This window comes from Pteropus vampyrus, unplaced genomic scaffold (genome assembly GCF_000151845.1).
Source record: "Pteropus vampyrus isolate Shadow unplaced genomic scaffold, Pvam_2.0 Scaffold219, whole genome shotgun sequence".
NCBI classification, from domain to species: Eukaryota; Metazoa; Chordata; class Mammalia; order Chiroptera; family Pteropodidae; genus Pteropus; species Pteropus vampyrus.
The window spans coordinates 893,529-919,049 of NW_011889000.1; the positions used below are offsets into that span (position 1 = coordinate 893,529).

At 35.2% G+C, this 25,521-nt stretch overlaps 2 protein-coding genes across 10 annotated transcripts in view; both read right to left on the minus strand.

The window, feature by feature from the left end:
* The window catches only part of TRIP11 (thyroid hormone receptor interactor 11), a 68,436-nt gene extending 51,554 nt beyond the window's left edge, over positions 1-16,882 (minus strand). Inside the window, exons 1-7 of one of the 3 annotated variants that reach the window (XM_023538355.1) lie at positions 16,544-16,882; positions 16,164-16,427; positions 12,419-12,480; positions 7,432-7,542; positions 4,368-4,646; positions 2,408-2,476; positions 768-933 (exon numbers count right to left, since the gene is read on the minus strand). In XM_023538355.1, coding sequence (XP_023394123.1) covers positions 768-933; positions 2,408-2,476; positions 4,368-4,646; positions 7,432-7,542; positions 12,419-12,480; positions 16,164-16,302 — 826 coding nt within the window. In that variant the 5' untranslated portion in view covers positions 16,303-16,427; positions 16,544-16,882. Of the gene's footprint in view, positions 1-767; positions 934-2,407; positions 2,477-4,367; positions 4,647-7,431; positions 7,543-12,418; positions 12,481-16,163 lie in introns of all 3 variants that reach the window. The other 2 variants (XM_011373154.2, XM_011373153.2) reach the window with 2 other exon arrangements.
* A 6,747-nt stretch (positions 16,883-23,629) lies between these two features.
* ATXN3 (ataxin 3) overlaps positions 23,630-25,521 on the minus strand; it is a 30,091-nt gene continuing 28,199 nt past the window's right edge. For all 7 annotated transcript variants that reach the window (XM_023538359.1, XM_023538356.1, XM_011373156.2 and 4 more), the window contains one exon: positions 23,630-25,202. In XM_023538359.1, coding sequence (XP_023394127.1) covers positions 25,108-25,202 — 95 coding nt within the window. In that variant the 3' untranslated portion in view covers positions 23,630-25,107. The remainder of the gene's footprint in view (positions 25,203-25,521) is intronic.

A 25,521-nucleotide genomic window follows, 5' to 3' on the forward strand; every position in this document is an offset into this window, starting at 1 on the left:
CCATGAAACGATATGGAGGAAACTTAAATGCACATGAATGAGTGAAAGAAGCCAATCTGAAAAGGCTACATACTGTATGATTCAAACCATAATGACAATTCTGGAAAAGGCAAAACTATGGTGGCAATAAAAAGATGAGTGTTTGCAGGAGGTAATGAGGGGGATGAACAGGCAGAGCACAGAGGACTTTCAAGGCCGTGAAAATACTCTGTATAACATAATGATAGAAATGTGTCATTACACATTTGTCCGAATCCACTGAATGCACAACACCAAGAGCGAAGCCTATGGATTTTGGGTGACAATGATGAGTCAGTGTAGCAGGGAGGGCAGAGGATATAAGGGAAATCTCTGTACCTCCTTCTCGATTTTGTTATAAACCTAAAAGTGCTCTAAAAAATTTAACTTTAAAAAAAAGTTAAATTACTACAATAGACAAAGCATTTTAAAATAAATAATCAAGGAAAGCTATGATTTGAATCAAATACTAAAAAGCTCATGTCTTTGAGTTTGAAAGAAAGTGAAAATATACCTAACGATTCAAAAAAAAGGTCTCTGTATTATAACCATTTATTACAAAAGCAAAAGGACCTTTCCGTTTTTGCGGAATCTTGACCCCAGTGCAAACTTCTGGCAGATTAGCAAAACTAGTCATTTACCCATTTTTTAGAACTTTGCCCAAGTTTACATCAGTGTCCTGATCTTACAATGCTATGTTTGTCATTTAATTATGTCACCTAATATGTTACATTAATGAAATTAATAACCTTGTTGTAACAGATTTTCCAGTTCTTCAATTCGTTCTTCATAGTCACTTAATTCTTCTCGATGCCGACGAGTTATTTCTGTCAATTTCTGTTGGTGTGCATTCTGCAACACTGACATTTCATGTTGATGATTATCAATTTCCTGACTTCGGTTCTGTTTAAGTTCCTTAAAAAATGAAAACAAAGTTAACCGTATTTATAATCAATGAATCTATCTAAGCTATTTCATTGTTGCCCAAAAGTCTGTATTATTAAAAGTAATTCTCTGAACATGCTAAGGCTGAAAAGAATTTAAACACGGGCCCAAAATTTGGATAATTCTGAGACTCTACCCTTTACTTTCTTGGGACTTAAAAACAATTTTTCTACTTTTAATAAGGGAACACCACCAAGAAAAAACAAAAAGAAGTTAGCAAAAATATCTCTTTTCCTTAGACATATTCCACCAACATCAGTGTCAACCTTCTGGCCAATCAGTATCTGCTGTCCCATTACCCTGTCCTCTCCCTCCGTCCTTCCTTCCAACAGCCTTGATGGGACTCCCCAACTGTCAATCAAGCTACCTTGATCCCCAAGTTGAGACCACCCATCTCTCTTCTAGGAAGGTAGGTCTTGAGCTGAGTTGGGGACATTGGTTGGACCAGCAGCATTATGATAGCTGCACCCTGAAGAGTCTGTCCCCTATGTCCTGATATTGGGTTCCTGATGATGTTCCCATTCCTGTCTTAGCTGAGGCCAAAATGCTCAACTCTTCCTTCAATCCTGTGAACAAACTACCCTTGATCCTTCCAGTAAATCCTTTGCTTCGCCTAGCCAGAGGTGGTTTTTGTTGCTTGTGACCAAGAATCTTAATCTATAAATTAGCTTTTAGTTCATGAGAACACAAGTGAAGTTATGCTTTAATCCTATACACGTATGTGGCAATACTTGGCAAGGAACTTTACATTTAAACTACAAAACAATCCTACAAAGGAGGTATTATAATGATATCTACCTTACTGATGAAAAAACAGAAGTCTGTAAAGGTTAAGTAAATTGCCCAAAGTAACACACCTTGTAAATAAATAGCAGAGCCAGGATCCACACACAGACAGTGTCAGGAACCCACCCATACCAGTACTGTGTAATAATAACAAAACCCAAAACTAAAAGTTCTATATCTGACAATAATTTACAAACTAAAAACAATTCCTTGCCATGATAAGTATATGTAATTAAGACTTTTCTTGAAGGAAATAATTGACACAAACTAGCAAATTACCATTCTTAAGAGAAAATTATTTATAGTAAGTAATATTAGCATTTTACTTTTGTCAATATCCTTTAACCCTAAACCTTGAAATTTCAGCAACCTTGGAATTCTCTTTTAATAAAGACCATTTTATGAGATAGCACTGGAAAACAGACACTTACAAAACATAAACTATGTAATAAACATATGTTCAAAAACAAATGATTTTGCAAAGGAATATTTTTACATAGTGTACTCGTCATAAAAAATAAAGAAGATACAAAACAGTAAAAAATGAAAATCATAATCTAATTATTTTTACAACTGAGCCTTTTATTAATTTAGGCTTATAATTTTTATAAGCAAAATTTAAATGTATAATCACCATTGTTTCAGCAATCTGCCTTACCTTAATGATATTTTGTAGTTTGCAGATTTCACTTTGATCAGAGCTATCTGATCCCTGTGCTTTAGAAGTCTAGATCAGAAAAACAGAATTAGAAAATTACATTTTCTTATAAAAGAGAAAGCTGCAGACTGACTTTATTAAAAGATACTTTTCAAAAAAGGGGCATTTCCCAGACAAATTCTGATTAAAGAATGTCAAGCACTTTTAAGAAATGTAGTCCAATAGTAAATAACACACAATAAATAAAAGATACCATTCAAAGTACGTTAACTAATTAGGGAGACAACATTTTTACAAAATAAGAAAAATACCAGAGTATATTTTACTTACTTAACAAAATGTAAATTTGATGATAATCAAGCAGCTTCCTAAAAGATAATTTCTAAAATGAAAAGTTACCAAATATTAAAGCTAATAATAACTGTAAAAATCTTCTTAAAATGATTTTACCCAGGTTTCTACCCCAATATAGACTAACTTTTGGTTTGACAAGTAAATAAAAGAACTTTGGGATTCTTCTCTACTCCTTTAAAGTTGTATGTTGTTCATTTACCTTTCCTATCATTTACTATAGTGTTAAGGAACTGAAAGCTACTCTCTGGATGAAAGGAACACAGTATAATGAAAAGAACACAGGATTTGGAATCAAAAGATATCTGAATCACAACTTACTATGACAACGGCTGTATTACCTACAAACTTTTACTTTTGCTCATCTGCAAAACAGAATAAATATCTCACATAGTTATTAAGGATAATGTAGTATATATTGGGGTAGTATATATGGAAACATCTTGTAAAATATAATACAAATATAAACATTAACTTTTATTATGTCTTGCTAGATAAGTTCCTTGAAAGGTCCTAATTATGCCTTTTTCACCTTTATATCCCAGTATAGGTCTGTCATATAGTAGGCATTTAAGATTTGCTGAAGTAAACATACCAAAAATCTCTCTCTTTCCTGTGAAATCTTGCCCTAAGCAATGTTTCCTAAAATGTATTCCTCGTGTTATGAGAACCACCTGGCGTCTTTGCTTGAAAGCTGTAGAGCTTCCAACACCCAAAAGCAGATGACCAAATCCTAATATCTCGAGGGAGGACATGGATTCCACAGCAGGTCAAGTTCTCCAGGTTATGCTTGAACACACACAAAATTTAAGAACTACTACTTTTTAGAGGTGAGATGGTCAAATAGATCATTCTCTCTAGATTTATTTTGGTTATTAGGAATGTCTACAACTTGGGAAGCAAGGAGATCATTTTAAATGGGATTTCTCCTTTACACAATTAGATTACACACACAAAAAAGATAGAAAATAACCACTTTACTTATATATTTTATTTTTCTCTACATTGGTGAAATTAAATCTACATTAATAATGTTCCAGTTTAATTTGGGTCTCATGTCTATCAACAACCTTAGTAGTTTATATAAAATCTGATACATGTAAGACAAAAAAGCATTCCTTGGAAGAAAGTTTAGAGGCGCAAAAAAGCAAGGATTTAATTTCTAGTGCCCAAGAAACACCACAAAATAGTTTAACAAATTATAATACCAATTGCTAGATTTTCATTTTACTTATAACTAATGCAAACAGGAACCTCAGACGACATCCAGCAGTGAAGCCTCAGGAACGCCAGGGAAAAGGTGCCGGTTCAACCATAGCAATTTCATTTTTATCTCTTTTAAGCCCTGGGCTAGAAACTTTCTATTTTATTTTAAAACATGGTTCTGTTGCTTTAAATTTCTTTGAAAATTTCTTCCATACATTGTACAGAAGGGGAAACAGGCTGAGAGAGAACGATGACCTAACTAAGATCACTTAGAAAGTTACTGGCAGAATTAGAATACAGGTTTCAATTTCCTAGTCCTGGGTTCTCTCTGATACCAAAAGATCTATACACAGCATCAGTATTTTCACCATAGTTTTCAAAAACTCATTAAAATTTTACCTACTTGAGCAATATGCCTCCAATGGCCAACTTCAGATTCAAGTCTTGAAACTTCATTTGACAATCTGTTTATTTCTTGTTGTGAAGAAATTATGTCACCAAAGTCCATGTCATCGTCGTGGAAAGCTGAAGCATGATGACTGACACCGTAACTGAATGAAGATGATGCAGTGGTTGTTGGCACACCACCAACTCCTGAATTTACTGACTGAGCAGCTGACTGCAGCTTCAGCAACTGGTCCTGTAGTGCAATCTGTCTTGCTTTAAGATGGCTGATTTCTACCTATATAGTTATAATCCATATTTTAAAGAAGGTACTTTAAAATAACCATATTATAAATAAAATAACCATATTATAGATGCATAATGTTAAAAGTCATAATAATTTAAGATTATCTCATGATGGTACTCTCTCAACTGAATCCAAGTCTTTTGTAACATCCCAATCATAATATTTTTATTTAAAAAGCAAATATAATTACAACAGTTAAAGCATAGACAATGTTTTTCAATAGTATGAAGATCAGAATTTCACTCATGTAATTTATTAAAGTAATGAATTCCTCAGTTAAACATGGGTTTACTATCTTCTATATACCAGATAGGACAGGCAATTTCTTAGGGTTCTGTTTGTGACCGTCACGAACCTCAAACGGTGAGAGTATAAAAGCTGTGTCAGTCTATGTACTGGAAAGTTTCCTTTGAATATCTGTTGGAAGAGTCTTATGTAATTGATTAGGGCTGGATTTAAGCTTAAAATACATCATGAGTTAGGAGTAACCTTGTAGTGGTCTGTACAACTCAGGTGAAAGAATGCTTTGATTTATTAATCCAATCTTCTCAGATAAGATAACACAGGAAGCCTGTGGTTATTAGCCCATGAGTCTTAGAAGGAAATCATGTCTTGAAAGAGACCTTGGCTTTTGCCTTGGCAAAGAGGGGGCAGTGAAAATTTGATTCTACTAAGGGAGAGAACAGTATAAAAATCCTGAAACCCTGAGCAGAGCTGTGACTGAAGGCTAGCAATATCAAGTCGTTGTCCAAAAGAAATTATGAAAACAAGACTTAACCAGAATGCCAGGGCCATTCCGAGGGAGAGATTATTCAAAACATAAAGGTAAGCTACAGAGAACTAAAATAAGCTTTCTGTAAAATACTTAAACTAGTCCAGAAGACACTTTACCACAACTGAGGAAAATCTGATACTGACAAGACAGCTAACAAGTAACGGTATTTCTACATATGTAATATCAAGCAATTAGACAGACAAAAACCAAACATAACTATGTCAGATGTCATAACAAACAGGGTTTTTATATCAGAGCCCCTTCTCTAATGGAGATTTATAGTAGTGCATAATTCATTCATTTTTCATAATTCATAATTCATTCATAATTTCATTCATTTTCCCATTAATGATATGAGGCAAATTGCATCTTTAGGGAATATGAACATCACAAAGAGATCAACAAATAGATTAAAAAATAGCAGATCCAAAGATTCTGCTAAAGTATTTTTATATATTATCTTTCATTCTAGTAAAAAGTACTGAAATCCAAAATTGTTTTCAAATGTAGCTATAATACAAAGAAAGTTCTCATTATACAACAGTTATATCAAATCAAAGAGTTAAAAGTGCAAGATCTAATAACAAAGAGACATTTCTAAACATGAATGCTTAATCTGCCCTCTAATATCAATAGTTAAGTAGAAATAAAATGCCAAAGTTTTCTAAAGTAGTGTTTTCAACTAGGATATAAGCATCAGAATCATCTATGGAGTTTTCAAAAAACACCAAGACCAGGGCCCCTTCCTAGTACGCTAAACCAGAATCTCCTGGATGACATAAGCATCTGTATTTTTTAAAAGTGTCACTCATGATTCAGCTGTAAACCCCTGGGTAGGAACTACTGCTCTATTGTAACATCTATTAAGTCAATGCTGCTCCAAGTGTGGTCTGTGGACTGATGCCATGTATGTCTGCTACAGTCCAGGAAAAGATAAGCACAGAAATTGAAAGACTTACAGGCTTAAAGACTTTTAAAGCAATATGACAGAGTAAGCTGTTGAGCTTTAAAAAAAAAAAGTGGGCTTTTAACTTTAATTTGAACTTGTAATTTTCCTTTTTTATATTCATTTTATATTTGTAGTAATTCATTTTTATTCTATTTTATGAAATCAATTCCCAAAAGATTGGAAATTTAAGCTCTTCTTTTAAATGTTTATATTTATCATCGATGTAGTTTAATTTTTCATCATATGTCACTAAAGGAAAGAGAAATCAGTACATCTAAATTTAAAAACCCAAATATAAACTTATGATACAAATGAACATTTAATCAACAAAATAAAGAACATCCAAATGATCTGCATAATAAAAAAGGAAATGGTTCAATTAAATAGAAGTATTTACTGAATTCCAGTTATGTACTGAACACTAAAGAGAATTCATGAGTTCTCATGAAACATGGAGACATAGTCTATATTTTAAAGATTTATGATAACGCTGGTTAAATTATCTAATATCTATTACGAGCACTACAAAGAAAAAATAAGCCAATTTCAAATAACTATTTCTATCAAACTAAAGGGAAAATATTAATAGCACAGTATAAAATACTTCATATTCTCTTTTTCCATGGAAAATCAAGTAAATGCCAATATAGCATTTATTACACTTAGAGTTAAAACCATTAAAAAAGATATGTCATTAGCAATGATCGCACTGATTTAAAACAATTTTAGGTAAATAGATGAGAAATTAAGTTTCATAAAATTAGAAATTATAAGGAACAGATATCTAAAAATATTTTATACAAGGACTTTTCTTATATGCTTTTCTTTTGGAAAGCAAAAACTCAACTCCACAAAGGTAATGTTAATGTAAATGTAATAAAAAAGCTTACAGAGTTCTTGTTAATGATATCAAACCGAGCTGGGAATTATTAACTTCAACACTCTTTCAATATTCTTATGGATCTAAATATAGCTTGATTTATATTATAACTCTTAAACACTTCCTAAGTACCTTACAGTGAAATAGGTATGAAATAACTGATAACATTTACCTCTTTCTGCTGTAATTGATTTCGATAACTTGTAGACTGCTGCTTTATTTGAAGCTCTGAAGCTTCATGCTTCTCTTCCAGATCAAAACAAAGTTTTTTAAGTCTCTCATTCTAGAAGCAAAGAAAAAGGTATTTTCAACAAAAAAAACCTAAAAAGTAAAACATGTTAGTGACAGCTATATGCATGACATTATGAAAAACATATTGCTTCGTATAAAGAGATGTAAAATATAGGGCTGACAGAATTCTGGCCTTTAAAATATACTTTCAATTAAAGTTATAAGTGCAATAAGGATGTATATAGAGATTATGTGTAATTCTGAACCAAAGTAGGAAAAAAAAATCTTTAGTTTGACTTTCTGCTAAGAAAAAGCCATTGATCAACATTTCCCCCATCTTTGTACACCAGTGTCTAACATATAATAGACAATAAGTGTCTCGTAAATTAATAAACTAGATTACATGTTTGAACTTTGTTTTCTCCCCAAACAGAACTTTTTAAAAGAAATGTTTTTTAAAAAGACTTCTGGCTAAAGTACAGGTGGGAGGCCAAAGCCTCATAAAACCCCAGGCTCCTGAGGCACCTCTGAAAAGTCCAACTTGAAAGCCACTCAGTTTGAAAAGCTAGTTAAACGTACACAAAATATTCTAAGAATAATTCAATGAATCTAGATTCACGGTCCTTTAAGATGCTGGCATATATGGAAAAAATTACTTAAATTTTATGTACAAAATATTATCTTAACCTATCATTCTTTGACATTTGAATGATTAAGTACATAATGGAGCAAGAGAAATGGACACTAAAACTTTCTTCAAAGAGTTATTTATAAATTATTACAGATAATAATTTACTAAGAATTCTACTAATATATCTACACAGTTTAACAATGATAGCTGAAAATAAGGACATTGATGGTGAAAAAGCTCCTGCTAGAAGGTGAGGACTTTCACTTTGTGAGTGTCATCTGTTTTCTTCTTAAATTCTAGGAATTTCTTACATTGAGAGATGTGAAAATTATGATCCAAGGAGATTATATGAATTTCCAGAGAAAATCAATGGAGCAAACTAAAGAAAAAATTGCAAAATACATAAATCCTAGTTTGGAAGTATAGACTCCAAAAATCTAACATAGACTTTGGCTACCTTGAAAAAATATTAATAAGAAATAGGACCTGAGGTCACACAACTAATTATCTTCTATTGGTTACTTTTGAGCTGTTAACATGAAAGACACCACACATAGTTGAAAAAACACAATATAGTCACATCAGAACCTAGTCATAAAAGTCTACTCAGGGCTTTTTCACATAAGAATACCTAAGGCTATTTGTTTACTCTGATTAATAACTAGAGCTCAGACTTGCAATTTGGCCAATACCTAATTGGTTCTTTCCTCATCTCCCTAGCCATATGAGAGAAAGATAAAGCACACGAAGGACAGATTCTATTCATGTGGCTGATCAGTAACCAGGAGCTGTCAGTGGCCATTTTCTATTATATGGAATACAAAGCAGAGAGCGCTTGTCTGAAAGCGCGCGCACACGCACACACGCACACGCGCACACGCACACACGCGCGCACACACACACACACACACACACACACAGAAACAAAAAGAAGAGAGAGAGATAGCCTCCAGTTCTGGCTGCAGCCCCTTCCTAAAGACTGGCTATAATTTCTGCCCTTGTAATACATGAGACCCTCATAGCCTTAAATTAGTCCATCCTGCTTAACTCCTGTTTTACCATCAAGGTCTAATGGAACCGATTTTAGCTCTTGAGTTTCTTTTTTGAGTAGTCCTAACTATCTATAATGACTGGTGTTTATGATTTTTCTCCTTTCTTAGAAGTCTTCCAAACAAGAGAAAATTTACTCATTTTTTTTTAACAGAATAAAACTCATTTTATCTTGCAATTTCCATAGGGTACATTGGGCCCTTTTATAAGTCTAAGAACAATCATGGGATCATACTGATCTTGTGTGTGTGTGACTTTTTTTTTTATTATGGTGACACTGGTTAACGAAATCCAGTAAGTTTCAAGTGTACAACTCAACAGTAAGATCTTGTGTTTTTTATATCTTGAAATGTTTTATTTTTATCATTCTAAGAATTATTTTATCATTATTCACCAATTATTCCCAACTATGCTAAAAAATACTTAAATAATAAGAAAACGAAAGACTGGCAGAATCACCTAGAAGAATGATGCAATAGTGAAATGATCAGCTTTCTGCCTGCACTGCCCAAAGTATTGCATCATTTTTTAAAAAGGAAAAGGCAAACTGCAGATATCTTGTAGTTTTTTTGTTTGTTTTGTTTTTTTGCTTTCGTTGAACACAGCTGAAAATTCAGAATTTTCATTTTTCAAAGAGAAGACAACAGAAGAAAATATTTCATAGTTTATTAGACAACTAAAGAGATAAATGCAGAGAGACAGAAACAGCACTCCGACCTAACGGTTATGGTGAAACTGAGTCAGAAGCAAAGTCTCAGACAAGACTTCAAAAAACAATACTCTAGATGAGTTTTTTCCAACTCAAGAATTGATGAGTATTTGTCTGAATACAAATATCACAATACATTTCTAATAACAAAGAGGAAATAGGGTGTTCTCATCAAGTTAGTCATTCAATATGAAAAGATATTATCTCACAATATTTTTTGACAAGGACCTAAACCATTCCACACTTTGCTAAATGGATATGTATTCTTTCACTATATATGATATTTGTATGCCAACATTTTCTTGATGTAGTTCATACATGGAAAAATGCTGAAGGCAGATGTGAACACAAAGCTGACTGGGAGGAAACAGATGACATAAAAACGAAAAAATTCAGTGGATTGATCACTTTAAGTGGTATTTATAAATCCAAGAATAAAAAATGCTTTGAGTAGTCCTAACGATCTATAATGACTGATATTTATGACTTTTCGTCCTTCTTAGCAAAGAAGCAAAGACAACAGCCACTGTCTCTTCAACAAAATCATGAGCCATCAAAGTTTTCAAAAGTACTGATTTTAATACGTAAGTCAAGAACCAGAAGTAGCGATAAGCTAAAATCTATTTAGAGATGTAAATGAACCTGAAATCAGTATTTACAAGATAAGATACATCCCAGTTCATGTGTAAGAGTTAATAAATAAGCAGTTAATTGCATTTAAAAAACACTGCTTATTTTGAGTATGTTTTCAAAACCAGAAACATATAGAATAAAAATTTGGATTTCTTATATGAGTTTTTATTAAAATTTCTAATAGTTTCTCACTATCACTTTATTTTTACTTCTATAAATTACCTGTAAAATGATTTAATATTAAAAACTAAGAGTCCATTGGATCCAGATGGTAAATGAGACGACTATTTTTCTTGGCATACAAGGTTTCAATTAGTCTAGTAGGTTAGTTGCTGTTACTTGCAACTGAAGAAATCTAACTAACTGAACCAGCTTCAAATATTAACATCTATAAGTAAATCTAATTTCCTCTGGAAAACACACTGTCCTCTAGCTATACAAAAACTTTCTAAATAGAATTTTATATGGTAAGTTTCCTGATGGCTTCAATTATATCTTCATCTATTCTTATTGTACAATCACACAAGGGGTAAGGTATGAAATGGTTACATACTGACATAAGGCAAGAATCATGTACAGTCAAAATCTTAGAAAATAAAGCCCTTGCAAAGTCCAATAGTCTCGTTTTTCTCTAGTACTTAAGAAGCTCACACTACTTTGAATAAGCACCAAATGAGGAAGCTGGCTTTCATTTGGGGATATGTCATACTAAAAATATATATTTCTAAACGCTAGAGTCATACTTGCCATATAGTCAATGATAACACTAGGAGAGATTAGAATTGAGATCAACAGAGAGACAGAAAAGTTCTGTCTCCCTTCTCAAGCTCAAAACAGAGCACTCATTAGGCAGGTTAACACTATGTACTCCCCAGCTCCTCCCCTGCAATGTACACTGGAGAATTTACCTCAATTAATGCCACTACACACATCCGTGCCATTTAATTTTCTCAGTGGGCCTGTATTTCTTTAGGATTTCTTTAGGGACTATAGGAACAATTTCCTATCTCGGCCTTACAAAGAGAGAAGCGATTGAGTTCATCTGTCGCTCAGCACCTACTTATTAGATAATTAAGCTAAGTCTCTTAAGTGCCACCATATTGCCATGTTCTACTGCAGTTACTCTTGAGAGGTCCCTCTACTTTCAAATTCCACAATCTCACCTTGGTAATCCAGATCAGAAATGAAAAATGCTTGATGTCGGTAAATATTTTCTTACATTTAAATTCAAATTTTTTATGGGCTCAACAGAGAGGAAAACTTGCTTAACACAGTTCTCTAAGAGTATCTTTTGCTATTAAGTGTTCCCTCGCTGCTCTTATACAAAGGCTGACTAGTTGAGTGTCTAGTGCTTTACAATAGATCCCACTTTAAATCCTTTCATTTCTTTTACGGCTTTCCTTTGAACCCTTTCCAAGTTTGCCTCATCCCTATTAAGTACAATGTCCACAGCTAGTCACCATGAGGCACTGACTAATAGTGAAAAACATGATAAAATTAATTTGCTATTCCTATATTAACCTCTTGGTATACAAATATCACACTTTTTAATGTTAGGGGATTAAAATGCTCTAGATTAAACAGAATTGCATTTTCACATTAAACTGAAATGTTCTACTGTAATTAGAACATAGTAAATCCTTAATAATGATAAGTTGTTGCCACTAGTATTTCTACATTTGGCGGTTTTCCTCCTTCCAGCATATAGAAGCAAAGATGGAATATTAAATATCAAAGTGCAGTAACATGTAAATATATTCATCTAAAGACAGTGCTTAAAAAAAATTAAAGAAGAAGAGATAAAAAGTGGTAAACAGTGCATTAAAAAGAGAGGACTGAAATAAAAGTGTGACTAACTTTCATGGCTTCAAAAAAGAAAAGTCTAAGTTCAATAATTTTCCTTACCTCTGATCTTAAGACTGAATGAATGGCTTCAATTTCCTTTCTCCTAGAATTAGGTAATTCTGCTACAAAAGAAACAGCATATACTGAATATATGATTAATATCATATACACTAGTAAAAAAGCATTTTAAAGAAAATACATTTCACTGAGCTTTAAACAGAATGGCATGCCAATCTGAGTACAAATTCAGAAAACAAATACCACTTAATTTTTATCATAATTTTCTACTGTCACAAATGTTCTTTATTGTCACATAAGTCATTCTTTTTGCCCATCTTCTACACTCTAGGACATCTACTTTTACCCCTTGTTAAGTATTCATTAAATTTTTGTTATGAAAATTTAAGTTTTACAAATTAAATCTTTGATGACTTAGTATAATTTTAGATAAAATTTATACGACTTGGGTTTAAGGCCTTATTTCTAACTTCTGCTCCCAATACTATCAAATAATTAATGACCTATGAACAAAGAATGAATATACATTAAGAGGACACTTATTTCAAGTAACACAGACACAATTTATTTAAAATGGAAATAGCTCAATCTGGTTTTGAACACTTTTCATTTAAGAGGGGACTGCAGCCAGCAGTGTCAAAATAGCACCATTGTTGCCGCCAGAAAATCATCCACAGTTAGATTTTTTTTCTAAGTATTAGTATTTTTCATTATGCATAGCACTTTAACACTATAAAAATAACTTCTCTAAATTAGTTTAAATCAAAAGACAATACAAGTGGCATCCAATAAAAAATAATAACAAACTCACTCTTGCTTTAAAAATCACTAGATGGGGTTGCTTCTGTGACTGTTTATGCATCTTACTTGAAACTGACAGGACTGTCTAATTGCAACTCAGAAGAGAACAAATTATAATCTATTCTGTTTAGGAAGATAACTGTAGAAGCAGCAATTGTTTCAGAGAGGGATTAAAAAAAAAATAAAGTTTAAATGCAGACCTCCCTCTCGCACTGCTCACCTCAAAATCCTGGCCTTTTCAAAAATGAAGGAGAGATGTTATACAGATCAAAGAATTTTTTCTCAATAAGGGAAAATAAAAATAACAGCTATTGTTTACTAATGCTTACGATTTGCTAGGCACAATGCTAGGCATTTCATTCTCAGGATTTCATTTAATCCTCTCAACCTCATGGTAGAGATGATTATCCCTATTTAACAGATAAAGAAATTCTGCTTGTTAGAGGTTAAGTATTTAATAATTTGCCACAGATTCCACAATTTGTAATGCACAGAAGTGGAATTTCAATCCATGCTGGATTTAAAAGCCCATCCTCCTAACTTTGAATAAATTAGAACTGTTCAGTAGAAAAGCAACTCTGATATTGTAAATATGGATGATTTTCAAGCTGTCTTAACAGTGTTATTTTGGAGCTTGTTCACTGCTGACATGGTAGATACTCAATAAATACTTATTGAATGAATAAATGAACTGTACTCTGACCCTATTTTGAAATGATTTACAAAACCAATAAACTAGGTGTTAAGCAAGTCCTATTTTAATACAAAGAGAAAACTAAAGCATTAAGCAACTTTACAGATTTTTAATCACTCAGCAAAATTTTTACTGAGCATCTACTATGTACCAAGAAAGATGCCACGTACTGGTAATATAAGGAAAAATAAAATACAGTTCCCACCCTAGGTATCAAGGAAAGCGATAAAGTATAACTCAACATGGTTAAGTACTGTGTGAGAGTCACAAAGTTCTGTTAGGACAGAGATCACTTGCAATCAACTCAACCTGCCATAGAGTGAGAATAGTTTCACCAAGTACCTGACATGTGAGCAGAGATGTACAGAAAAAATTCTTTTCCAGGCAAAGAAGGGCAGAAGAGGAAGTAGAAAAAGAAGGGCTTTCCATGCAGAGGCTTGAAGCTGTATGTAGGTACCTCACAATGTGCCCTGTGGCAGAAGCTCTGGGTGCAAGCATGCACGTGTATGTCAATGTGCATAAGTATGGCACTCAAAGAGAAGGGGAGGGAACAAGAGGTAAGACTGGAAAAGGTAGGCTGAACCCAGACAAGACAGGTTTCTGGTATCCCAAAACTAAGAGGTTTGGATTTTATTCAGGAAGCAATAGTGTCAAGAATTTTTAAAGCACATTTGTTTTTAGAAAAGTAACTAGCAACACAACAGAAAATGGAATGGAGTAAGGAGAAATGGGTGATAGGATGTGAAAGAGAAATAGTGCATGGGAAAGATAATGGGGATCTGAACTAAAGAAACGGAATTAATAAAGGAAAGGACAAATATAAGAAACAATTCTAGCACAGGATGAACAAAATTTGGTGAACAACTGGAAATAGGAGATGAGTAAGAGGCAAAATAAAGGTGACAAAGATATTTACTCTAGGAAACTGGGTATATGGTGAAACAGTTAAGACCGAAAATATGGGAGCACATTTGGTGGGAAAAACAAAATGAATTCCACTTTAAGCCTGCAAGACATCCAGGTTGGGGAGATGCATATTTTCTGGCTTAGGGTCAAAGGAATTGCCAACTGTTTCCCCCTATGTAGGATATAATGAGAAACGAGTCACTTCCCATGTTATCCAACCCTTCTCTGCTTCCAACTGCCCTCAAGGTCACATGACCATTTCCTGAACACGGAAAGAATCCCTTTCACTCCCATCCAACCTGCCCCACCTGATGCACCTCCCACCAAAGAGGTACCCCAAGCAGTAAAATGCACTTGGACATTCTCCAATTTTCCTCTCCTCTAAATAGACCCAACAGAAATTCTAAATATAAATACTATTTTTTTTATCAAGCTATCTTTATTTCAACCAAATAAACATGAAGGCTCAATTCAACTAGGATTTAAAAAATTAAATGAGAATGCTAATTTATTAATGTATAAGAAATAAAATTGTCAAAGTAACTACTCTCATCCAAAAGACCATCCCATTCTCTCTCTGGAGGCCGACCTAGATTTAAATTAAAGAACGCTTTTGATCTAAATACTATTTGCTGAAAGAAATATCAGGAAATCAAAATAGTAATTAACCATCGATTACCATGGAATTCTGGGTCACTCACTATTCATAGTAAACATGAGGACTTAAAAAGTGAGTGAAGGTTGCTAAGGATACACAAAGACTAGAGTATCTTTCTTGTTCTACTATCTAAATATGGAGGTGGGGGGCGGGGGTTGGGCAATTAGGTACCAAAAAAAAAAAAATTTCAGCTGGAACGTTGCGTCACCAGAATAAACAAAAATATAAATAGTAAAAACAGCCGTGTTTCACTAACTACATTAAAGTCAGACAGAGAAAACATTACTAAATACTTTGAGTTACTCCAACTGTTACAAAAATCGAGGAAAACAACTACAAAGTGACTATGTGTCATACACAAATTATTTTTTTTAAACTGTCAGTAGAAAGGAAGAGGATCAAAATCAGTTCCGCCCCCCAAATCAAGGACGAAGTAAGCCGTGGGCGTGGATGAACCAAACAAAAATAAACTCTACTCAACACAGAAGTTTCACTCTGCTCTGAGATACCCAGAGCATTTAAAGGGAGGAGAACCAGAACTCTTCTCCCAGACTCCAGTGGTCTCTTCATCAGACTACACAGGTGAAGAGGCAAAAGGAGTGTAAAGAAAAAGGGGCGGAGTGTCACTTCTGCGACCCGTCCACGTCTCCTGACGGATGGAAGTTGGGACCAAACGGACGCTCCCAGGGTCCCAGAAAATCCCTCCCTCCCATCGCTCCAGCTGTTACCTTCCACTTCCTCCGTGCCCTCCATCAACATATCCTTTGTAAAGTTTGAAATCTGGCCAGTGAGGGAAGCCAGGCTGCCCCCAACTTGACCCAGGGAGTGGCCCAAGCCGGAGCCGAGGCCCCCAAGCCAGGACGACATCGCTGCAGGTTAGAGAACAACCTGATCCGCTCCGAGAAAAACGTCCAGCGTCGTCGGACGATCCCGCCAGATGTCCTCGAACGGCTGCCTTCGCGAGACTAGTGCAAAGCAGAACACTCTGGATTCTATAACACAATGTGGGGTTCCTATGCAACGCCGGCTTCGCGCGGGGGGGGGGGGGCGGCTCCCACCAAGGGCCCGACTCTGCCCAGAAACACAGAGGCCTGGCCTGGGACTTTACCAGGGGCCCGGCTTCTGTGACACAGTCACCTCCACGGGGCCTCTGGTCATTCCCACGACTTGCAACTGTCTGGGTTAAGCCACTTCTTGGTTGGGCCACTTCTTCCTCTGCTTTAGTGACTTCCCCCAGTTCTGCAGGTAACTCCTGCCAACTCGACGCCGGCCGCCATGACACCCAGTCGAACGCGGCAATGGACCATAGAGAGGCGCCGCGGTGGTGTAGAAGGGCCCTGCGGAGCTGACGGACGTGTCCCTGGCGCAAGGGAGCGTGGGATCGCGGAGGACTGAGAGCGGTAGGCGGCGGCCGCAGCCTCGGGCTAAGGTCAAGGGGTAGGCTCCACGTAGCCCTCCTGCTTTGGCCGCGCGGGGAATACCTGAAGAAATCCACGGCGACGCGGCCCTGTCTGCCGGCAGCAGTTTGTGTTTCAGGCAGAACCGATCCTCGGTGGCTACGCCCCCGAAGCTGACGTGGCCCAGGAACCCCGTGGACTCTGTGTTGTTGGAACTTGAGTTTTAATTCTGACTACACCCGTGAAGACAGCGGTGTGAGGGGTCTTGGAGGGGGTCGCTCCACCGCTTCTTTACATAACTTATTACACTTTACTGTATCGATTATTTGACAACCTGTCAAGGGCTGCGCTGTGCTGGTCGCTACGGTAGGAGCTGAGGATGCACAGGAAGGATGGGTTGCAAATTCAAGTGTCCAAGAGGGAAACACACTTACATGGATTATCTTCTGTAGTAGAAGTTTTCTCTGGTGATTTTTCAGCTCACTGTTTAAACTCTGCCTTCCTTAATATACGAAGAGCTTTATTCATGAAGCCTATTTAACTCATGAATTAACACAGACCACCTTTCCCCCAAACAACTCTTTAGAGGACATCATGGCAACTTACCATAGAAAAATTGCTGTTCTAATGTAAACTCTCCTACGGCGTTGGTGGCACTTGCTGTGCAAATTCTGACCCTTCCCAGTCCTGTTACACAAATTAGTGCGTGCATACACCAGTGTCCCGCCATGTTTGCTTTCCTCTCTAAAGGAAGAAAAGCTACATGACTCACAAACTATTGCTGCAGTGGTACTAGGACACACATACCTGGCCAGGGAGGACACTGCATTTTGTGCTTTGATAAATAAGATAGGTCTGCAGGTCTCTTAAGCACAGCACTAAATATTCTGGTATTTTTCTCTTTTATTCACTACCCGAGATTGCATTCTGGTACCAAGGATTGCACTGAGAATGGAACTTTTGGAAATGCCTCTAGTAGTTGGAATCTGATGGCACCAGACAATAGCAGCTCTTCCTGAAATCTGAATGAATTTAAAAGAAAATTTGCATCTCGTTCTGAAAGTGTTTACTAAACATTTTCCATGTGTTCATTTGAAAGGCATCATTGCCCAGGAGTTAGATGTACACACTCCTAGGTCTGACAGCCTGGGTCTTTCACTTAGCTGTATGACCTTGGGTAGGCTACTTAACCTCTCTTTGCATCAGTTTCTCATTTGTAGAATGGGAACGTTAATAAAAGGGCCATTCTACAGTCCGCTTGGAACCTAGTACCTCTTTGGCACTCCAAGGATTAGATGTTATTGGTCTTGGTATTTTTTCATCGCATTTTCTAACAGGTTATTGCCGATATACCAAAAAAAAAAAAAAAAAACCTATTGAGTTTTTGTGTATTATGGATCTGATTGACTTACTGACCGCCCTTATTAGTTTAGTAGTGTTTCAGTTAATTTACTTGGGTTGTCTAGGCATACAGTCATTTCAGCAAATAATAATTTGGCATTTTTTCCCAATATTTACACATTATTCTCTGTAATAACATGTCTACAGTCATGAAGTTTCACTTAAAGGTAATTGGAGTGATAGGGCTAAGCACCTTTGGGAAAGCTGGACTCAAAAACAGAGAGGTTGAAGGCCAAGTGAACAGCTAAGATGTTATTGCACATGATTGTACGTGAGATGATGTCCTGGAGTAAAAGTGGCTGAGAAAGACAAAAGGGGTGTAACTAGGAGAGCTCTAGATATTATTTGCTATAGTTCATGTGGATTAACAAAATAAGATACTAAGGTTTCAAAACTGAACCGTAGTTGTCTGATAGTGAAAATAATTGCATAGATTTAACAGGAAGAAAACAAAAATGCACAAGTGAGTAGTTGGGAGCCTTGACTAAAATTCTCACCTGAGATAGGTTAAACAATATCTTTAGTGTTAAACATTAGCCAGTTTTTTGGGGGTTGCTTAAGGTGGGCACTGGCATGCTCTTTGGTGGAAGATGTAGTTAATGAGCCTTTTAAAAGATTTTTTTTAAAGGCTTAGTAATATTCTAGAAAGTGGAGCCACAGTGCTTGGTGTAATAAAATATAAATACAATCTATATTTAGAAAACCTCACGATTAAGATTTTGCCTACATCCTAATTTTATCTTTTGTTCACTACCACCTAGCCTCTTCGGACTTCTCTGTTCCTCAGAAACAAGCCACCAACCCCCATGTCAGAGCCATGCTTGCTGTTTCCTCAGGCAGGTATCATGGCACCATACCTTTGCATGACTGCCTCATCACTTTTCAGATGTTTGCCACCTCTGCGGAGACCTTTCTTGAACCCAAACTGAAGCAGCCCTCCCTCCCGGTCACATTCCATCACATTATCCTGTTTTATTGTCTATCTCACAGAACAAGCATAGCTCTTACCATTGTTATGAAGTCATGTTCGTTAATTTAAATGTTTCCTCTACCTAACAGCCAACTAGAATGCAAACCCCATGAGAGCAGACTATCTTATTCATGGCTGTTTCCAGGCTCTCAGGACCATGCCTGGCACATGGCAGGTGCTCAAATTGTTTTGTTGAGTGAGCGAGTGGATGACATAGGAATTGTTTTTCTCTAGCAGCCCAGAAGACAAAGGGTGGCTGGGGTTCCTGACATAAGAACTGGAACAGTCTAGGAGAGAACAGGATGCAACAAATGGTGGTAGTCCAGCTGAGAGTCCTTATAGCAGGGGATAACCAATTAACCTAGGGACAAGGATCTTGAAAGGCAAAGAAAAAGAGGCAAGTGAGGAGTGTGACAGAATGCCTGGAGGTGGGAGAGGGCCTGGTTTATCTAAAGTCTTGTAAGGAGGTGTTAGGACCACATTGTATAAAGGAGAAACGTCAAGAGTACAGACTGAAGAGGTCACCTGGATGCAAATTACTGACAAAATGAACCTATAAAATTACTTGCAAAATGAGCATTTGATGGCACAGGTACAAAATTGGTTAAAAGCGTCCTAAAATATGCAATCTTCAGGGTAAGGACAAACCCCCAAATTCCCTTTTATAAAAGATAAAGTTTTTAACAAACATGTCAAATGGGTGTTCGAATCAACTTATGTTTCCTAAGGCCCACAGATGACTGTTGAGATCATTCGGTGGTATCCAAATTCAATGAATTGGGCCTTCTAAGCACCATGCTATGAAGTGCCCCACCCTAATTAAAGCTAAAATGGATACACAACCCTTGTTATAAAATTTGAGAGTTCTATATGCAACGGTCAGCCCAGGTAGATTCCTGGATTCCAATTATTAGTCAGATTCTGGTGTCCAGAGTTGGATAAAATGAGGAAACACCAAGCACTCTTAAAAATTGTTACTAATGTGGTCCGGCCCTCAAGGTTAAAAAATACTTGAGCCAACATTTAAAAATTAATTTCAAATAAAAATGTGGGATACTTAGCTTCCCTTAGACAAGATCAGATCAAGTAATAATGGGCCCTTTGGCAAACATTCGCTGGCACACAGCATCACTGGGTTCTCTGACCTGCTTTACTCATCATCACAGTCCATAAAACAATGCTTCTCCAACTTCACTCTGCACGTAAAAACCCTAGGGATCCTGCTAAAAACACAGCTTCTCATTATGGTCTGAAACTGCATTTCTGAAGATGCTTCTGGTTCTCCAACCAAACTCTGAATGGCGAGGCTATGAATTAATACTAAACACAAATAAAAACAAAAATAAAAAAGCAAACATTATCTTTATTTAATAATCTTTTATACTTAAAATACAACTCATCAAACATCCACATTAACAACAGAATCCTCAGTGTTCAACAGTGCTTTGGAAGCCCGGCTTTTCTACAGACCAGACAGGAAGGCCTGTGTGTATAAAAACAGCACAACTCAGAGGGGCACACACAGAAGGGCTGCAGAGTCGAGTCCTGAGCAAACGGCACTGTCACAGTGCACTTGTGTCATGGCCAAAAGACAATGCTTTTCATTTCAGATGGTTTTTGTACTTGAATTTCAAATAGTTTATACAGAACAGTAATTTTTAAAAAGTTTTTCCTAATAGTCCAGTGTTGTAGAAATTAGATGATCAAATTCAAATGTATGTTTTCCTCTTTCCAAAAAAAAAAAAAAGCACTAAAAAAATTCCTGGAAACGTTCACCTTTGAACTATGCAAGAGACAACTGAAGTGTTTCCTAAATTGATCAAAAGACAATGCTTTTCATTTCAGATGGTTTTTGTACTTGAATTTCAAATAGTTTATACAGAACAGTAATTTTTAAAAAGTTTTTCCTAATAGTCCAGTGTTGTAGAAATTAGATGATCAAATTCAAATGTATGTTTTCCTCTTTCCAAAAAAAAAAAAAAGCACTAAAAAAATTCCTGGAAACGTTCACCTTTGAACTATGCAAGAGACAACTGAAGTGTTTCCTAAATTGATCAAAAGACAATGCTTTTCATTTCAGATGGTTTTTGTACTTGAATTTCAAATAGTTTATACAGAACAGTAATTTTTAAAAAGTTTTTCCTAATAGTCCAGTGTTGTAGAAATTAGATGATCAAATTCAAATGTATGTTTTCCTCTTTCCAAAAAAAAAAAAAAAGCACTAAAAAAATTCCTGGAAACGTTCACCTTTGAACTATGCAAGAGACAACTGAAGTGTTTCCTAAATTGATCAGGAATTTCTACATATATTTCACTATTGCTTTCCTCTCCTTGTCTATGAGTCCACAGTCTTAAAATATTTATCGATAGCACTATTATTAAACATGCCAATTGCTGTAAACTTAGAAGTGATGTTACTACAGCATTAATTCTTAAAATGCCAGACCATTCTGGAAAAAAAAATAGCAACGGTTTTCTTCAAATTAAAAAATCAAAATTCAAGAATTAACTAACCATGTTAATAATTTTCATTCGAGAAAGCAAAACGGAACAAAAATATTTTTGTTATGTGTAAGACTTCAAAAAGCAATACAAGCTAGTTCTTTAGCAAAAGATGCTGGTTTTAAAGGAATGAAGGAAAGTTTTTATTTGAAAATATGAAAAACTGTTTACACTGCTGAGGATTAGTTGATCCGATCTAGATTGTCTTAATTAAGATCACATTTATAACATCTCCATACTCATCAGGGCCTAGATACAACAATTTACTTTGAAAGTAGTGGCCACAGGCCTCTCCAACTGCAGATCAAGTTCTTAATAGGAAGTCATTGATATTAATTATTGAATCCTCTTACGAATTTAAAACTTCAAGATTTACTTTTCAACAGAAGGTATTTCAATTATTATCATATTTTGCTTATGCACTGAATCAATCTTTCTAATTTGCATAGGTCCAATGGGCCAATGTTAAGATATTTAGTAAATCTTGGCACCAGTCCAATACTATTTTAAAATAGTATCAAATACGCAGACATTAAAAATATGATTTAGGCTCTGACTGTAATAAAATTTACTTTATTCAACTTAATATTAAATAAAACAATGTGGACTACTTGTAGTTTTGCCTATAATGGTTATCAACTAGTTTTGAGCTTTTTTCCTCATTAACTTTGGCATAAATAAAGTCTTAAGAAAAATCAAGTTTTAAAGAAAAAAAAGCACCTTCTTAAATATTCCGTGAATTGTAAGTTTTTTGGCCAAGATCTTAGTTTACCTACAGCAACCTCTTAAAGCAATTTACAGTACTGAAATATTTTTAAGATAATTACTGTAAAAAATGTATATTGATGGTTTTAGAGCAGAGGTTAAGTACTCTGAATTTTAAAACATAAATTACTTATTAAATCCAAGACATCTCAAAATATGAAAGTGGCATTTCCAAAGCCTGTTTAAACTTCTAACACTAGCATCACCACTGTGTTTTATCTTGGTAATACAAACTATACATTAGAAAAATGATACCAATAGTTTAAATATTAAACATTAAAGTGTTCCCAATTGGTAAAACAGAATGGAAATCTTTATACAAATAAAGTTGTTAGCAGACAGTTATTGTGAATTTCATTGTTCCTGACTTTCCTGCAGGAGGTTTACAGTAAACAGCAGTTCCTGATGTGTGAACTGTAGCTTTGTATGACTGTTAAATTTTCTGATACTGTACCTATGAGCATTGGGATCTTTTCATACTGGCCAACTGTTGGAATCTAAATGTTCAGTTAAATTTAGGCCAATCCAAACAGGATGGCAGTTTACTAATGCTTCTGGATCTGTCTGCCAAATATAACAATTTCACAACAAACTAAATTTCACATTCAAATATATCCAGTGTGTGCTCAGCTCTGCTTTTAAAAAAATCTCTAATAAGTGAAGGTCAACATGCCATATTTCCTTAAGGGCTTTAACAAGGGTGTGTAATATAAAAACTTTATAAACTCTAAGATTAAAACTTATGCATATTCATTTTCTCATTTTTATATTAGAGAGCTTAACAATTCAAGTATATGAAAAGTTTAATGTAATCTTTCAATGGGAAAAGATAAAGGCCAAATACTCATGGAAAATATGACTAGCATATTTTGGTTTGTAATTCTTTAGGGAAACGTACTAAACTCTAACATCCCTAGCAGTTGTCAAGTTTTATAATTCTGAAACATTTTCAATTGTCATAAGAAAACTAATTTTATGTGAGGGAAACTTCAGAAGACTTCATTTGGCACAAAATAACAACTAAAAAAATCTGTCTCTATCCAAGAGAAAACTATATCATAATCATAAATAAAAGGCATTTTCTCATCTCTTTTCACTTAGCAATAAATCCTAGATCAAAAAAATTTCCCTGATAAAAATGTGTGCAGCCACACACCAGTATGACAACATACCATACTTTAATTTTTTAAGTCGTTAGCTGAAATTTCTTCTTAAATTTTAACTTATGAACAATTCAACATTCAAAAGGGCTTCAGAAGGGGGTGGAGAATGAGGGATGGAAAGTAGATAACAGAACCTAAAACACCTATTTCAGAGCAACATGGTTAATTTTCACCAAAATCATACCACTGTATTGACCTAGCCAGAAACTCTGTGCATCCCAATTAAAGAATGTTTATCAAAACTAAAGACTTTCTTATTTACAGACCCATTAAGTACTGTGTGACTTCTATGACTCTTAAGCTATTTAAACATGATGCAAGTATTAAATCACAGTATAAATTTAAATATATTTTTGTTAGTAAATTATTTTCATGTTCCAGATGATCACCTCTGGCAAGCTATACCTACGAGAGAAGATGTACAGCAGAAACAGACCACCTACATTCTATGACTCGGCTGCAAATAGAACAGACAGCTCCAGTCACAAGAAAAATAAAACTGCTACTAAAATTGAAGGCCAAATTTGTCTATCATACATTCATGGTGGGTATTATGTGTTGTCTTATAACAGAAGGAAACTGGCTTGCATACTATGCTTCTCCTGTTTTTCTCAATTGGAAAAGAAAGGAAGTGACAAGGTGCTGGAAGGAGGGTTACAATGCTGCGAAGTTCTGACATAACTGAGAGGACATTCATTAAGCGTTTGGGAAAGCACGTGCTCACACATTTAAAAAATGTTCATTTATTCTTAACTATTTGTGCAGAGCTGATTTCAGAGTTTAGGAATGCACCAGAATCATGAAATAATGATCCCATCGTGGGGGACTTAAAAAGCAAAACCTCAAGAAAGATTATTACCTTTTAAAAGAGTTGTAGAAAAATAATTCAATCTAAGTGGCAGAGAAATTGTGATCAGAGACAATAACACAAGAAAACTCCCCAGAAGCACAATAACAGATGGAGAGAAACAGCTCATCCTTCTGGAACCGTTACTATTATCAATATAGAGAAGAGACGCTTAACCTAAAAGGTTAATTTGGTTAATGAAAAATAGAAACAACTATTAGATGATGAAAATGAGCCAAGTTACCTACACAGAAGGGAGAAAAACAAAACAAAATGTATGGAAAAAGCAAGAGCTAATTAGTTGGTCTGCAAAAAGATCCAAGAAAAATGCCCGAATTTCAGCCATGTTAGATATTGCACACTCAAAAATGAAAAAGGAACATTTAGAAAACTATTTTAAATTTTTTAATTGCTGAATGCCTCTTTGGCTAGTATTTGGAGGATCATTATTTAGTCCTACACCTGACATGTTTCCACTTTCTCATCTTTTTGTTTGCAAACCACCTAAAAGTCTTACTTCCTCTGTGAACATTGTTCTCTTTGACACATTATCAAAATGGACCCTATGCTGTAATCACACAGGATAATGTTGGAAAGCATAAATATCTAAGTGATTTGTAAAAGGTATTATTTTTTTCCTTCCATTTTGAAATTATTTCTAACAGTTTCTAAAGACATGGTCACAGCTGCCTGAAGCATGTCTTCTTCGCTCATAGCATCACCTGTTGGGACAGAAAACACACATACTTCTTAGAAATTTCTGGAAAATTCTTAGTCATCAAAAGGTAAGCTCTTAGAAAATGTATTTCTACTTGACTACTATAGTTTCTTTTTGATTTTTAAAACTTACACATAGTAAAATTTACTCATTTACAGTTTTGTAAGTTTTGACAAATGCATAGCATTGAATAACCACTATCACCACCCAGATAAAGAACTGTTCCACTGTCCCCCAAAATTCACTTATGCTGCCCCTTTGTGGTCAATCCCTAAACCCTAATCCTAGGCAAGCACTATTGTGTTCTCTGCCCTATAGTTTCC